Raw genomic sequence first — 17,334 nt, forward strand, 5'->3', positions numbered from 1 at the left:
GAGCCCTATGGCCCCCCATTCCCTACATAGTGCCCCTCTTTTTATCAGAGCCCTATGGACCCCCATTCCCTACATAGTGCCCTTCTTTTGACCGGAGCCACTCATTTGGTGACTCACTACATCCTCAATGAGAGTTAAGTTACTGATATGGAATCTAAAAGATGGCCACTCAGTCTCATGACTCAGGTGCCACCTACTGCCATCGTGTGGCTGTCTCTGTGGCTGACTGTGGCTGACTCTGTGGCTGACTCTGTGGCTGACCCTGTGGCTGACTCTGTGGCTGACTCTGTGGCTGTCCCTGTGGCTGTCTCTGTGGCTGACTCTGTGGCTGACTCTGTGGCTGACTCTGTGGCTGTCTCTGTGGCTGACTCTGTCCCTGTGGCTGTCTCTGTGGCTGACCTTGTGGCTGACTCTGTGGCTGACTCTTTGGCTGACTCTGTGGCTGACTCTGTGGCTGTCTCTGTGGCTGACCCTGTGGCTGACTCTGTGGCTGACTGTGGCTGACCCTGTGGCTGACTCTGGCTGTCCCTGTGGCTGTCCCTGTGGCTGTCCCTGTGGCTGACTCTGTGGCTGACTCCGTGGCTGTCCCTGTGGCTGTCCCTGTGGCTGACCCTGTGGCTGACTCTGTGGCTGTCCCTGTGGCTCTCCCTGTGGCTGTCCCTGTGGCTGACTCTGTGGCTGTCCCTGTGGCTGACTCTGTGGCTGACTCTGTGGCTGACTCTGCGGCTGACTCTGCGGCTGACTCTGCGGCTGACTCTGTGGCTGTCCCTGTGGCTGACTGTGGCTGACTCTGTGGCTGACTCTGTGGCTGACCCTGTCCCTGTGGCTGACTCTGTGGCTGACTCTGTGGCTGTCCCTGTGGCTGACTCTGTCCCGGTGGCTGTCCCTGTGGCTGACTCTGTGGCTGTCCCTGTGGCTGACTCTGTAGCTGTCTCTGTGGCTGACTCTGTCCCTGTGGCTGTTTCTGTGGCTGACCTTGTGGCTGACTCTGTGGCTGACTCTTTGGCTGACTCTGTGGCTGATTCTGTGGCTATCCCTGTGGCTGACTCTGTGGCTGACTCTGTGGCTGTCCCTGTGGCTGACTCTGTCCCGGTGGCTGTCCCTGTGGCTGACTCTGTGGCTGTCCCTGTGGCTGACTCTGTGGCTGTCTCTGTGGCTGACTCTGTCCCTGTGGCTGTTTCTGTGGCTGACCTTGTGGCTGACTCTGTGGCTGACTCTTTGGCTGACTCTGTGGCTGACTCTGTGGCTGTCTCTGTGGCTGACCCTGTGGCTGACTATGTGGCTGACTGTGGCTGACCCTGTGGCTGACTCTGTGGCTGACTGTGGCTGACTCTGTGGCTGTCCCTGTGGCTGTCCCTGTGGCTGACTCTGTGGCTGACTCTGTGGCTGACCCTGTCCCTGTGGCTGACTCTGTGGCTGACTCTGTGGCTGTCCCTGTGGCTGTCCCTGTGGCTGTCCCTGTGGCTGACCCTGTCCCTGTGGCTGACTCTGTGGCTGACTCTGTGGCTGACTGTGGCTGACCCTGTCCCTGTGGCTGACTCGGTCCCTGTGGCTGTCCCTGCGGCTGTACCTGTGGCTGTCCCTGTGGCTGTCCCTGTGGCTGACTCTGTGGCTGTCCCTGTGGCTGTCCCTGTGGCTGACTCTGTCCCTGTGGCTGTCCCTGTGGCTTACTCTGTCCCTGTGGCTGTCCCTGTGGCTGACTCTGTCCCTGTGGCTGTCCCTGTGGCTGACTCTGCCCCTGTGGCTGTCCCTGTGGCTGTCCCTGTGGCTGACTCTGTGGCTGTCCCTGTGGCTGTCCCTGTGGCTGTCCCTGTGGCTGACTCTGTCCCTGTGGCTGTCCCTGTGGCTGTTTCTGTCCCTGTGGCTGTCCCTGTGGCTGACTCTGTCCCTGTGGCTGTCCCTGTGGCAGACTCTGTCCCTGTGGCTGTCCCAGTGGCTGACTCTGTCCCTGTGGCTGACTCTGTATCTGTCCCTGTGGCTGACTCTGTCCCCGTGGCTGTCCCTGTGGCTGACTCTGTCCCTGTGGCTGTCCCTGTGGCTGTCCCTGTGCTAATCTCAGTCTCTTGTGTGGTGTGTGTTTGCATGAGTGTGTTGGTCATGATGTTGTGAACAAACATATGGCAAAAATACTACATTTCTGTTCCACCACTCCTTCACAAATAATAATCCTCCTCCTCTATATCTCCCTGACATCCCCCCTGCTCTCCCTGCCACTCCCCCTGCTCTCCCTGCCACCCCCCATGTTCATGTTGAAATCCCAGGGCCTCGATGTCGTGTGTGATGTCACTGATCCTGCGGTTGAAGTCCTGCGAGCCCGAGGGGAGTGACCTGCTGTCGTAACCCCTCACGACCGTTGCCGCAGTACTGCTCATGCTCCGTTTGATCCGGCCGAAGCTGTCCGTCAGAATGCCCCCCTCCCGGATCCCGATTCCTTCTAGGAAGCTCTCGAAAACGCCCACGTCCTTGTCTGGGATGAAGGGACGCATGCCTGCAGGGAAGTGACAGAGAGGAAGACACAGTCAGACTTAGTGCCTGGGGAACCGAGACGGGAACAGTCAGTCCTAAGGAACAGACGGGGAGACAGTCATTCCTGGGAAGGACACATGGGAACACTCAGTCCTAGGGAACAGACAGAGGAAAACACTCAGTCCTAGGGAACCGAGACGGGAACAGTCATTCCTAAGGAACCTTCCCTCTTTCTTCTTCCCTTCCCTCTTTCTTCTTCCCTTCCCTCTATCTTCTTCCCTTCCCTCTTTCTTCTTCCCTTCTCTCTTTCTTCTTCCCTTCTCTCTTTCTTCATTGTCTCTGTTTGCTCATGGTTCAGAATTACAGGAAGTAAGACAGGAAGTAAGTGTAAACGTGGTGTGACATGATGTTTAGCTGTTTCCATCAGACACCACTGCTTTCATATGAATCTGTTTCCCAGTCACATCCGTATAAAAGACTGGCTTGACAATCAACCGCAGGGGTTAGCAAACAGTACACAAACTCTCTCTTTTTCATCTCTCTCTCTCTCTCGCTCTCTCTCTTTCTTTTCATCTCTCTCTCTCTCTCTGTCTCTCTCTCTTTTCATCTCTCTCTCTCTCTTTTCATCTCTCTCTCTCTCTTTTAATTTCCCTCTCTCTCTTTTCATCTCCCTCTCTCTCTTTTCATCTCTCTCTCTCTTTTAATTTCCCTCTCTCTCTTTATCAATTCAATTCAATTCAATTCAAGGGCTTTATTGGCATGGGAAACATGTGTTAACATTGCCAAAGCAAGTGAGGTAGACAACATACAAAGTGAATATATAAAGTGAAAAACAACAAAAATTAACAGTAGACATTACACATACAGAGGTTTCAAAACAGTAAAGACATTACAAATGTCATATTATATATATATACAGTGTTTTAACAATGTACAAATGGTTAAAGGACACAAGATAAAATAAATAAGCATAAATATGGGTTGTATTTACAATGGTGTGTGTTCTTCACTGGTTGCCCTTTTCTCGTGGCAACAGGTCACAAATCTTGCTGCTGTGATGGCACACTGTGGAATTTCACCCAGTAGATATGGGAGTTTTTCAAATTTGGATTTGTTTTCGAATTCTTTGTGGATCTGTGTAATCTGAGGGAAATATGTATCTCTAATATGGTCATACATTGGGCAGGAGGTTAGGAAGTGCAGCTCAGTTTCCACCTCATTTTGTGGGCAGTGAGCACATAGCCTGTCTTCTCTTGAGAGCCATGTCTGCCTACGGCGGCCTTTCTCAATAGCAAGGCTATGCTCACTGAGTCTGTACATAGTCAAAGCTTTCCTTAATTTTGGGTCAGTCACAGTGGTCAGGTATTCTGCCGCTGTGTACTCTCTGTTTAGGGCCAAATAGCATTCTAGTTTGCTCTGTTTTTTTGTTAATTCTTTCCAATGTGTCAAGTAATTATCTTTTTGTTTTCTCATGATTTGGTTGGGTCTAATTGTGCTGTTGTCCTGGGGCTCTGTGGGGTGTGTTTGTGTTTGTGAACAGAGCCCCAGGACCAGCTTGCTTAGGGGACTCTTCTCCAGGTTCATCTCTCTGTAGGTGATGGCTTTGTTATGGAAGGTTTGTGAATCACTTCCTTTTAGGTGGTTGTAGAATTTGACGGCTCTTTTCTGGATTTTGATAATTAGTGGGTATCGGCCTAATTCTGCTCTGCATGCATTATTTGGTGTTCTACGTTGTACACGGAGGATATTTTTGCAGAATTCTGCGTGCAGAGTCTCAATTTGGTGTTTGTCCCATTTTGTGAAGTCTTGGTTGGTGAGCGGACCCCAGACCTCACAACCATAAAGGGCAATGGGCTCTATGACTGATTCAAGTATTTTTAGCCAAATCCTAATTGGTATGTTGAAATTTATGTTTCTTTTGATGGCATAGAATGCCCTTCTTGCCTTGTCTCTCAGATCGTTCACAGCTTTGTGGAAGTTACCTGTGGCGCTGATGTTTAGGCCAAGGTATGTATAGTTTTTTGTGTGCTCTAGGGCAACAGTGTCTAGATGGAATTTGTATTTGTGGTCCTGGTGACTGGACCTTTTTTGGAACACCATTATTTTGGTCTTACTGAGATTTACTGTCAGGGCCCTCTCTCTCTCTCTCTCTCTTTTCATCTCGCTCTCTTTTCATTTCCCTCTCTCTCTTTTCATCTCTCTCTCTCTCTTTTCATCTCTCTCACTTTTCATCTCCCTCTCTCTCTTTTCATCTCTCTCTCTCTTTTCATCTCCCTCTCTCTCTTTTCATCTCCCTCTCTCTCTTTTCATCTCCTTCTCTCTCTTTTCATCTCGCTCTCTTTTCATTTCCCTCTCTCTCTTTTCATCTCTCTCTCTCTCTTTTCATCTCTCTCTCTCTTTTCATCTCTCTCTCTTTTCATTTCCGTCTCTCTCTTTTCATCTCTCTCTTTTCATCTCTCTCTCTCTCTCTCGTTGTATTCTCCCTGTTTATTTCTCTCATCAATACATTCCCACACAACAGAAAAGCCTGTGTGCTGTGATAATGCATTACTTACTCTGTAACCTGTTAGTTCATATGCCTCGACATCGTGATATATAGACCTAAAGGCCGAGACAATAAGAAGACACAGTGGCAGAATAAATTCAACCACACCTTTGTTTCATCACAAAACCGTAGAGCAACCTCTGTCCAGTGAAGTCCACAAATTATTATTGTATGTAACAAACAGTTACATGACCTATAGCATGGCTAAGCAACTTAATGTTTTCTGACATTTTCAAACTACTATTTAGTTCAATTTGATGTAGCTGTCCATGGTTCTGATTCCTCTGTTAGGTATTAGAATCCCCATTAGCTGTTCCAAATGCCCGGGGTCCACACAGAACATGAAACATGATACAGAATGACGTAATACAGAACATTAATAGACGATAACAACTATAAGGACAGAACTATATACATTTTTAAAAAACGGCTCAAGTAGCCTACATATCACTACATACACACAAACTATCAAGTAGCCTCCATATCACTACATACACACAAACTATCAAGTAGCCTCCATATCACTACATACACACAAACTATCAAGTAGCCTCCATATCACTACATACACACAAACTATCTAGGTGAAATAGAGGAGAGGCGTTGTGCCGCGAGGTGTTGCTTTGTCTGTTTTTTGAAACCAGGTTTGCTGTTTATTTGGTCTCTATATAACACTGTACGCTTTCTTGAATGTGTTCTGGATTTGGGGACTGTGAAAAGACCCCTGGTGGCATGTTTGGTGGGGTACGTGTGTGTGTCAGAGCTGTGTGTAAGTTGACTATGCAAACAATTTGGAATTTTCAACACATTAATGTTTCTTATAACAATAAGAAGTGATGCAGTCAGTCTTTCCTCAACTCTTAGCCAAGAGAGACTGACATGTATAGTATTTATATCAGTCCTCTGATTATAATGAAGAGCAAGACGTGCCGCTCTGTTCGGGGACCAGCTGCAGCTTAACTAGGTCTTTCCTTGGAGCACTGGACCACACGACTGGACAATAATCAAGATTAGACAAAACAAGAGCCTGAAGAACTTGCTTTGTAGAGTGTGGTGTCAAAAACCAGAGTATCTCTTTAATACGGACAGACCTCTCCCCATCTTTACAACCATTGAATCTATATGTTTTGACCATGACAGTTTACAATCTAAGGTATCGCCGAGTTATTTAGTCTCCTCAACTTCAAGGTCCATGCTTACCCTCTGGCAAGGCTAGCTACACGACGCCCCTTGATGATGTCATTTCCTCTTCTGCCTAATGGCTACAGTGCCTTCAGAGCCTTCATGACTATCTCTTCTCTGTAACCCCACACATACAATTATCTGTGAAGCTCCCTCAGTCGAACAGATTCAACCACAAAGATCAGGGAGGGGATCCTCGCAAAGAAGGGCACATATTGGTAGAATGGTCCAAATGAGCACGGTGAAGTTTTTAATTACACTTTGGATGGTGTATCAATACGCCCAGTCACTACAAAGATACACGTGTCCTTCCTAACTCAGGCCAATGGGGACTTTAAAACAGTTAGAGTTTAATGGCTGTGGTAGGAGAAAACTGAGGATGATCAACAACACTGTAGTTACTCCACAATACTAACCTAAATGACAGAGTGAAAAGAAGGAAGTCTGTACAGAATCAAAATATCCCAAAACATGCATCCTGTTTGCAACAAGGCACTAAAGTAAAACTGCCAAAAATGTGACAAAGAAATTAACTTTTTCTTGATTACAAAGTGTTATGTTTGGGTCAAATCCAATACAACACATTACTGAGTACCACTGTCCAAATTGTCTAGCATAGTGGTGGCTGCATCATGTTATGGGTATGCTTGTAATCGTTAAGGACTGGGGAGTTTTTCAGGATAAAAAAATAAATGAAAAGCACAAGCAAAATCCTAGAGGAAAACCTGGTTCAGTCTGCCTTCCACCAGACACTGGGAGATGGATTCACCCTTCAGCAGGACAACAACCTCCCTACAACTAGCCTTATAAACAGGGTTAGGGAATGGAACATTTTGGGAACCCGGTTCACCTGGTATCCCCCCATTTGGTTTAGAAATGAATGTATATAACATTGCATTGTTAAAAGACCAGTTCTGTGACATTGGTAAAGCAATGTGACGTACTAACTCGAGGTCCCACTACACCTTTATGTGTGTGTGTGTGTGTGTGGGTGTGTGTGTGTGTGCGTGTGCGTGTGCGTGTGCGTGTGCGTGTGTGGGTGTGTGTGTGGGTGTGTGTGTGTGTGTGTGTGGGTGTGTGTGTGTGCGTTTCTTGCATGTTATCCTACCCAGTAGCAGGAACTTCCTGTTATCTCCATACAGCTGTAGCAGGTCAGAACAGAACACGGCTATGGGACATCCCAACCTGTACTCTCTCAACAGCAGGGCAAACTGCTGGAGCTCCTGGGGACTCAGCTTACTCCTTAGCTGCATGGTACCGGGGGAAGAGAAGGGGACAAACACAGTTAACAAGGGGACATTACAGGTGGACATTACAGGGGAAGAGAGAAGGGGACATTACAGGTTACAAGGGGACATTACAGGGGGACATTACAGGGGAAGAGAGAAGGGGACAAACACAGGTTACAAGGGGGACATTACAGGGGGAGAGAGAAGGGGACATTACAGGGGGAGAGAGAAGGGGACATTACAGGTTACAGGGGGGACATTACAGGGGGAGAGAGAAGGGGACATTACAGGGGGAGAGAGAAGGGGACATTACAGGTTACAGGGGGGACATTACAGGGGGAGATAGAAGGGGACATTACAGGGGGAGAGAGAAGGGGACATTACAGGGGGAAGAGAGAAGGGGACAAAAACAGGTTACAAGGGGGACATTACAGGGGGACATTACAGGTTACAAGGGGACATTACAGGGGGAGAGAGAATGGGACATTACAGGGGGAGAGAGAAGGGGACATTACAGGGGGAGAGAAGGGGACAAACACAGGTTACAAGGGGACATTACAGGGGGAGAGAGAAGGGGACATTACAGGGGGAGAGAGAAGGGGACATTACAGGGGGAGAGAGAACGGGACATTACAGGGGGAGAGAGAAGGGGACAAACACAGGTTACAAGGGGACATTACAGGGGGAGAGAAGGGGACATTACAGGGGGAGAGTTGGGGACATTACAGGGGGAGAGAGAAGGGGACATTACAGGGGGAGAGAAGGGGACATTACAGGGGGAGAGAAGGGGACATTACAGGGGGACATTACAGGGGGAGAGAGATATGGGACATTACAGGGGTAGAGAGGTGATAGAACCCCCAGCATGTCTCAGAAGCAGGACAAACTGCTGTAGCTCCTGTGGATGCAGCTTAGACCTCAACTGGATTGTTCTGGGAGAGAGTGATGACAAAAACGATTGATCGATTGATTAACGGATAGATTTATTGATTGATTAACCGATAGATGTATTGATTGAACTCTCTCTGTGGCCCCAGGTCCTGTCAATAGTATAATGTCATGTGCTAATTGTAATTCAGTAGTCCTACCTATTGTGGTCATGTGTCTGTCTTTATTGTGATCATGTACTCCTGCCCTGGTTGCTGCCCCCCCCCCCTCGGTTGCTGTCGTCGTCGTCGTCCCCCTGGTTGCTGTGATCTTTTGAATTTTGAATTTTTATTTTACCTTTATTTATTTAGGCAAGTCAGTTAAGAACAAATTCTTGTTTACAATGATGGCCTAGGAACAGTGGGTTAACTGGCTTGTCCCGGCCAAACCCTCCCCTAACGACGCTAGGCCAATTGCTGGCCGCCCTAGCTTTACTGTGGTCATGAATCCTCACTGTGATCTTTACTGTGGTCATGAATCCTCACTGTGATATTTACGGTGGTCATGAATAATCACTGTGATCTTTACTGGGGTCATGAATCATCACTGGGATCTTTACTGTGGTCATGACTCACCACTGTGATCTTTACTGTGGTCATGAATCATCACTGGGATCTTTACTGTGGTCATGAAGCCTCACTGTAATCTTTACTGTGGTCATGACTCCTCACTGGGATCTTTACTGTGGTCATGAATCATCACTGTGATCTTTACTGTGGCCATGACTCCCTACTGTGGTCATTACTCCACTCTGTGATCTTTACTGTGGTCATGACTCAACACTGTGATCTTTACTGCGGTCATGACTCCACACCGTGATCTTTACTGTGGTCATGACCCCCTGCTGTGGTCATGACTCCACACGGTGATCGTTACTGTAGTCATGACCCCCTACTGTGGTCATGACTCATCACTGTGATCTTTACTGTGGTCATGAATCCTTACTGTGATCTCTACTGTGGTCATGAATCCTCACTGTGATCTTTACTGTGGTCATGAATAATCACTGTGATCTTTACTGGGGTCATTACTCCTCATGGTGATCTTTACTGTGGTCATGACTCACAAATGTGATCTTTACTGTGGTCATTAATCATCACTGTGATCTTTACTGTGGCCATGACTCCCTACTGTGGTCATGACTACACTCTGTGATCTTTACTGTGGTCATGACTCAACACTGTGATCTTTACTGTGGTCATGACTCAACACTGTGATCTTTACTGCGGCCATGACTCCACACCGTGATCTTTACTGTGGTCATGACCCCCTGCTGTGGTCATGACTCCACACGGTGATCTTTACTGTAGTCATGACCCCCTACTGTGGTCATGACTCATCACTGTGATCTTTACTGTGGTCATGAATCCTTACTGTGATCTCTACTGTGGTCATGAATCCTCACTGTGATCTTTACGGTGGTCATGAATAATCACTGTGATCTTTACTGGGGTCATGACTCCTCATGGTGATCTTTACTGTGGTCATGACTCATAACTGTGATCTTTACTGTGGTCATGAATCATCACTGTGATCTTTACTGTGGCCATGACTCCCTACTGTGGTCATGACTACACTCTGTGATCTTTACTGTGGTCATGGCTCAACACTGTGATCTTTACTGCGGTCATGACTCCACACCGTGATCTTTACTGTGGTCATGACCCCCTGCTGTGGTCATGACTCCACACGGTGATCTTTACTGTGGTCATGCCACCAGGTGTGGTCGTCTGCTGACCAGGACAGACGAGTTGTGCGTTCTGAGACGCCGTTCTGCACACCACTGTTGTACTGACCCGTTATTTGTCTGTTTGCGGTCCGGTCCGCCTCTTAGCTTGCACGATTCTTGCCATTCACCTTCGACCTCTCATCAATGAGTTGTTTTCGACCCACAGGACTGCAGCTGATTGGATGTTAGTTTGTTTGTCGCACCGTTCTGGGTAAATCCCTAGACACTGTCGTGTGTGACAAGCCCTGGAGGCCAGACGGTTTTTAAGATACTAGAGCTGGTGTGTTTGGTACCGACGATCATACCAAACTCTTAAGGTCACTCGTTTGGCCCATTCTAAACGTTCAAATCAAACAGTAACTGAATGCCTCGATGCCCGTCTGCCTGCTTCATATCGCCACAGCCACGTGACTCACTGTCTGTAGGAGCGAACCATTTTCCTGAACGGGGAGGGTGGTGTCCCTAAAAAAAAACTGTCCAATGACTGATCATGTATTTAGTCTTACTGTGATCATGTACTCCTGCATGAGATGCAGACCCTGGTCTCCTCCGTCACTATGCAGCGATGCCAGGCTGTGATGTGAGCCCTGTAGGGACAGAGACGAGCTCTCACTGTAGCTCTCACTGTAGTACAGGTCAAAGGCCTCCTGGGATCCTTCACTATGGGAGAATGCACAGGAAAGAAACGACCGGGTGAATTACATTGAAACACATGGAGAACTCATGAAGGCATCTCTGCCCTATCACTGACTATACACTGGCCCTGTATCACTGACTATATACTGTCCCTGTATCACTGACTATATACTGTCCCTGTATCGCTGACCAAAGATAAGATCACGGTGTGGAGTCACTGTCCCTGTATCAAGGACTAACTGACTATACACTGTCCCTGTATCACTGACTATACACTGTCCCTGTATCATGGACTAACTGACTATACACGGTCCCTGTTTCATGGACTAACTGACTATACACTGTCCCTGTATCATGGACTAACTGACAATACACTGTCCCTGTATCATGGACTAACTGACTCTACACTGTCCCTGTATCACTGACTATACACTGTCCCTGTATCATGGACTAACTGACTATACACTGTCCCTGTATCATGGACTAACTGACTATATACGGTCCCTGTATCACTGACTATACACTGTCCCTGTATCATGGACTAACTGACTATACACTGTCCCTGTATCGTGGACTAACTGACTATACACTGTCCCTGTATCATGGACTAACTGACTATACACTGTCCCTGTATCATGGACTAACTGACTATACACTGTCCCTGTATCATGGACTAACTGACTATACACTGTCCCTGTATCATGGACTAACTGACTATACACTGTCCCGGTATCATGGACTAACTGACTATACACTGTCCCTGTATCATGGACTAACTGACTATACACTGTCCCTGTATCACTGACTATACACTGTCCCTGTATCATGGACTAACTGACTATACACGGTCCCTGTTTCATGGACTAACTGACTATACACTGTCCCTGTATCATGGACTAACTGACAATACACTGTCCCTGTATCATGGACTAACTGACTCTACACTGTCCCTGTATCACTGACTATACACTGTCCCTGTATCATGGACTAACTGACTATACACTGTCCCTGTATCATGGACTAACTGACTATACACTGTCCCTGTATCATGGACTAACTGACTATACACTGTCCCTGTATCATGGACTAACTGACTATACACTGTCCTTGTATCATGGACTAACTGACTATACACTGTCCCGGTATCATGGACTAACTGACTATACACTGTCCCTGTATCATGGACTAACTGACTATACACTGTCCCTGTATCATGGACTAACTGACTATACACTGTCCCTGTATCATGGACTAACTGACTATACACTGTCCCTGTATCACTGACTATACACTGTCCCTGTATCACTGACTATATACTGTCCCTGTATCACTGACTATATATTGTCCCTGTATCGCTGACTATACACTGTCCCTGTATCACTGACTATATACAGTCCCTGTATCGCTGACTATACACTGTCCCTGTATCAAGGACTAACTGACTATACACTGTCCCTGTATCACTGACTATACACTGTCCCTGTATAATGGACTAACTGACTATACACGGTCCCTGTTTCATGGACTAACTGACTATACACGGTCCCTGTATCATGGACTAACTGACTATACACAGTTCTTGTATCATGGACTATACACTGTCCCTGTATCATGGACTAACTGACTATACAGTGTCCCTGTATCATGGACTAACTGACTATACACTGTCCCTGTATCACTGACTATATACTGTCCCTGTATCACTGACTATACACTGTCCCTGTATCAAGGACTAACTGACTATACACTGTCCCTGTATCATGGACTAACTGACTATACACGGTCCCTGTATCACTGACTATACACTGTCCTTGTATCATGGACTAACTGACTATACACTGTCCCTGTATCAAGGACTAACTGACTATACACTGTCCCTGTATCATGGACTAACTGACTATACACTGTCCCTGTATAATGGACTAACTAACTATACACTGTCCCTGTATCAAGGACTAACTAACTATACACTGTCCCTGTATCATGGACTAACTGACTATACACTGTCCCTGTATCATGGACTAACTGACTATACACAGTCCCTGTATCACTGACTATACACTGTCCCTGTATCAAGGACTAACTAACTATACACTGTCCCTGTATCAAGGACTAACTGACTATGCACTGTCCCTGTATCAAAGACTAACTGACTATACACTGTCCCTGTATCATGGACTAACTGACTATACACTGTCCCTGTATCATGGACTAACTGACTATACACTGTCCCTGTATCACTGACTATACACTGTCCCTGTATCACTGACTATATACTGTCCCTGTATCACTGACTATATATTGTCCCTGTATCGCTGACTATACACTGTCCCTGTATCACTGACTATATACAGTCCCTGTATCGCTGACTATACACTGTCCCTGTATCAAGGACTAACTGACTATACACTGTCCCTGTATCACTGACTATACACTGTCCCTGTATAATGGACTAACTGACTATACACAGTCCCTGTTTCATGGACTAACTGACTATACACGGTCCCTGTATCATGGACTAACTGACTATACACAGTTCTTGTATCATGGACTATACACTGTCCCTGTATCATGGACTAACTGACTATACAGTGTCCCTGTATCATGGACTAACTGACTATACACTGTCCCTGTATCATGGACTAACTGACTATACACTGTCCCTGTATCATGGACTAACTGACTATACACTGTCCCTGTATCACTGACTATACACTGTCCCTGTATCACTGACTATATACTGTCCCTGTATCACTGACTATATATTGTCCCTGTATCGCTGACTATACACTGTCCCTGTATCACTGACTATATACTGTCCCTGTATCGCTGACTATACACTGTCCCTGTATCAAGGACTAACTGACTATACACTGTCCCTGTATCACTGACTATACACTGTCCCTGTATAATGGACTAACTGACTATACACGGTCCATGTTTCATGGACTAACTGACTATACACGGTCCCTGTATCATGGACTAACTGACTATACACAGTTCTTGTATCATGGACTATACAGTGTCCCTGTATCATGGACTAACTGACTATACAGTGTCCCTGTATCATGGACTAACTGACTATACACTGTCCCTGTATCATGGACTAACTGACTATACACTGTCCCGGTATCATGGACTAACTGACTATACACTGTCCCTGTATCATGGACTAACTGACTATACACTGTCCCTGTATCATGGACTAACTGACTATACACTGTCCCTGTATCATGGACTAACTGACTATACACTGTCCCTGTATCAAGGACTAACTGACTATACACTGTCCCTGTATCATGGACTAACTGACTATACACTTTCCCAGTTTCAAGGACTAACTGACTATACACTGTCCCTGTATCATGGACTAACTGACTATACACTGTCCCTGTATCAAGGACTAACTGACTATACACTGTCCCTGTATCATGGACTAACTGACTATACACTGTCCCTGTATCACTGACTATACACTGTCCCTGTATCATGGACTAACTGACTATACACTGTCCCTGTATCATGGACTAACTGACTATACACGGTCCCTGTTTCACTGACTATACACTGTCCCTGTATCATGGACTAACTGACTATACACTGTCCCTGTATCATGGACTAACTGACTATACACTGTCCCTGTATCAAGGACTAACTGACTATACACTGTCCCTGTATCATGGACTAACTGACTATACACTGTCCCTGTATCATGGACTAACTGACTCTACACTGTCCTTCTATCACTGACTATATACTGTCCCTGTATCGCTGACTATACACTGTCCCTATATCACTGACTATATACTGTCCCTGTATCACTGACTATACACTGTCCCTGTATCAAGGACTAACTGACTATACACTGTCCCTGTATCATGGACTAACTGACTATACACGGTCCCTGTATCACTGACTATACACTGTCCTTGTATCATGGACTAACTGACTATACACTGTCCCTGTATCAAGGACTAACTGACTATACACTGTCCCTGTATCATGGACTAACTGACTATACACTGTCCCTGTATAATGGACTAACTAACTATACACTGTCCCTGTATCAAGGACTAACTAACTATACACTGTCCCTGTATCATGGACTAACTGACTATACACTGTCCCTGTATCATGGACTAACTGACTATACACAGTCCCTGTATCACTGACTATACACTGTCCCTGTATCAAGGACTAACTAACTATACACTGTCCCTGTATCAAGGACTAACTGACTATGCACTGTCCCTGTATCAAAGACTAACTGACTATACACTGTCCCTGTATCATGGACTAACTGACTATACACTGTCCCTGTATCATGGACTAACTGACTATACACTGTCCCTGTATCACTGACTATACACTGTCCCTGTATCACTGACTATATACTGTCCCTGTATCACTGACTATATATTGTCCCTGTATCGCTGACTATACACTGTCCCTGTATCACTGACTATATACAGTCCCTGTATCGCTGACTATACACTGTCCCTGTATCAAGGACTAACTGACTATACACTGTCCCTGTATCACTGACTATACACTGTCCCTGTATAATGGACTAACTGACTATACACGGTCCCTGTTTCATGGACTAACTGACTATACACGGTCCCTGTATCATGGACTAACTGACTATACACAGTTCTTGTATCATGGACTATACACTGTCCCTGTATCATGGACTAACTGACTATACAGTGTCCCTGTATCATGGACTAACTGACTATACACTGTCCCTGTATCATGGACTAACTGACTATACACTGTCCCTGTATCATGGACTAACTGACTATACACTGTCCCTGTATCACTGACTATACACTGTCCCTGTATCACTGACTATATACTGTCCCTGTATCACTGACTATATATTGTCCCTGTATCGCTGACTATACACTGTCCCTGTATCACTGACTATATACTGTCCCTGTATCGCTGACTATACACTGTCCCTGTATCAAGGACTAACTGACTATACACTGTCCCTGTATCACTGACTATACACTGTCCCTGTATAATGGACTAACTGACTATACACGGTCCATGTTTCATGGACTAACTGACTATACACGGTCCCTGTATCATGGACTAACTGACTATACACAGTTCTTGTATCATGGACTATACAGTGTCCCTGTATCATGGACTAACTGACTATACAGTGTCCCTGTATCATGGACTAACTGACTATACACTGTCCCTGTATCATGGACTAACTGACTATACACTGTCCCGGTATCATGGACTAACTGACTATACACTGTCCCTGTATCATGGACTAACTGACTATACACTGTCCCTGTATCATGGACTAACTGACTATACACTGTCCCTGTATCATGGACTAACTGACTATACACTGTCCCTGTATCAAGGACTAACTGACTATACACTGTCCCTGTATCATGGACTAACTGACTATACACTTTCCCAGTTTCAAGGACTAACTGACTATACACTGTCCCTGTATCATGGACTAACTGACTATACACTGTCCCTGTATCAAGGACTAACTGACTATACACTGTCCCTGTATCATGGACTAACTGACTATACACTGTCCCTGTATCACTGACTATACACTGTCCCTGTATCATGGACTAACTGACTATACACTGTCCCTGTATCATGGACTAACTGACTATACACGGTCCCTGTTTCACTGACTATACACTGTCCCTGTATCATGGACTAACTGACTATACACTGTCCCTGTATCATGGACTAACTGACTATACACTGTCCCTGTATCAAGGACTAACTGACTATACACTGTCCCTGTATCATGGACTAACTGACTATACACTGTCCCTGTATCATGGACTAACTGACTCTACACTGTCCTTCTATCACTGACTATATACTGTCCCTGTATCGCTGACTATACACTGTCCCTATATCACTGACTATATACTGTCCCTGTATCACTGACTATACACTGTCCCTGTATCAAGGACTAACTGACTATACACTGTCCCTGTATCATGGACTAACTGACTATACACGGTCCCTGTATCACTGACTATACACTGTCCTTGTATCATGGACTAACTGACTATACACTGTCCCTGTATCAAGGACTAACTGACTATACACTGTCCCTGTATCATGGACTAACTGACTATACACTGTCCCTGTATAATGGACTAACTAACTATACACTGTCCCTGTATCAAGGACTAACTAACTATACACTGTCCCTGTATCATGGACTAACTGACTATACACTGTCCCTGTATCATGGACTAACTGACTATACACAGTCCCTGTATCACTGACTATACACTGTCCCTGTATCAAGGACTAACTAACTATACACTGTCCCTGTATCAAGGACTAACTGACTATACACTGTCCCTGTATCAAAGACTAACTGACTATACACTGTCCCTGTATCATGGACTAACTGACTATACACTGTCCCAGAATTCAATATTATAGAGTGTGTGTGTGTGTATGTGTGTGTGTGTGTGTGTGTGTGTGTTACTCACTAAGAGCTGCAGAGGCTGAAGTCAGCGTCATAGCTGTAGGTCATGTCAGTCAGACAGCTGTCACCTGGGAGAAGAACATAACATCACTGTTCATCATCAAATACCCTGTCACCTGGG

General features: G+C 45.9%; 1 protein-coding gene across 1 annotated transcript in view; it reads right to left on the reverse strand.

Moving 5' to 3' along the window:
* Nucleotides 1-2,153: 2,153 nt before the first annotated feature.
* The window catches only part of LOC139367790 (CCM2 like scaffold protein), a 36,313-nt gene continuing 21,132 nt past the window's right edge, over nucleotides 2,154-17,334 (reverse strand). The window contains exons 9-12 of the mRNA XM_071106122.1: nucleotides 17,218-17,281; nucleotides 10,585-10,738; nucleotides 7,302-7,440; nucleotides 2,154-2,488 (exon numbers count right to left, since the gene is read on the reverse strand). Of these exons, the coding sequence (XP_070962223.1) occupies nucleotides 2,154-2,488; nucleotides 7,302-7,440; nucleotides 10,585-10,738; nucleotides 17,218-17,281 (692 nt within the window). The remainder of the gene's footprint in view (nucleotides 2,489-7,301; nucleotides 7,441-10,584; nucleotides 10,739-17,217; nucleotides 17,282-17,334) is intronic.

The sequence above is a fragment of the Oncorhynchus clarkii genome, chromosome 16 (assembly GCF_045791955.1).
Source record: "Oncorhynchus clarkii lewisi isolate Uvic-CL-2024 chromosome 16, UVic_Ocla_1.0, whole genome shotgun sequence".
Taxonomy (NCBI): Eukaryota; Metazoa; Chordata; class Actinopteri; order Salmoniformes; family Salmonidae; genus Oncorhynchus; species Oncorhynchus clarkii.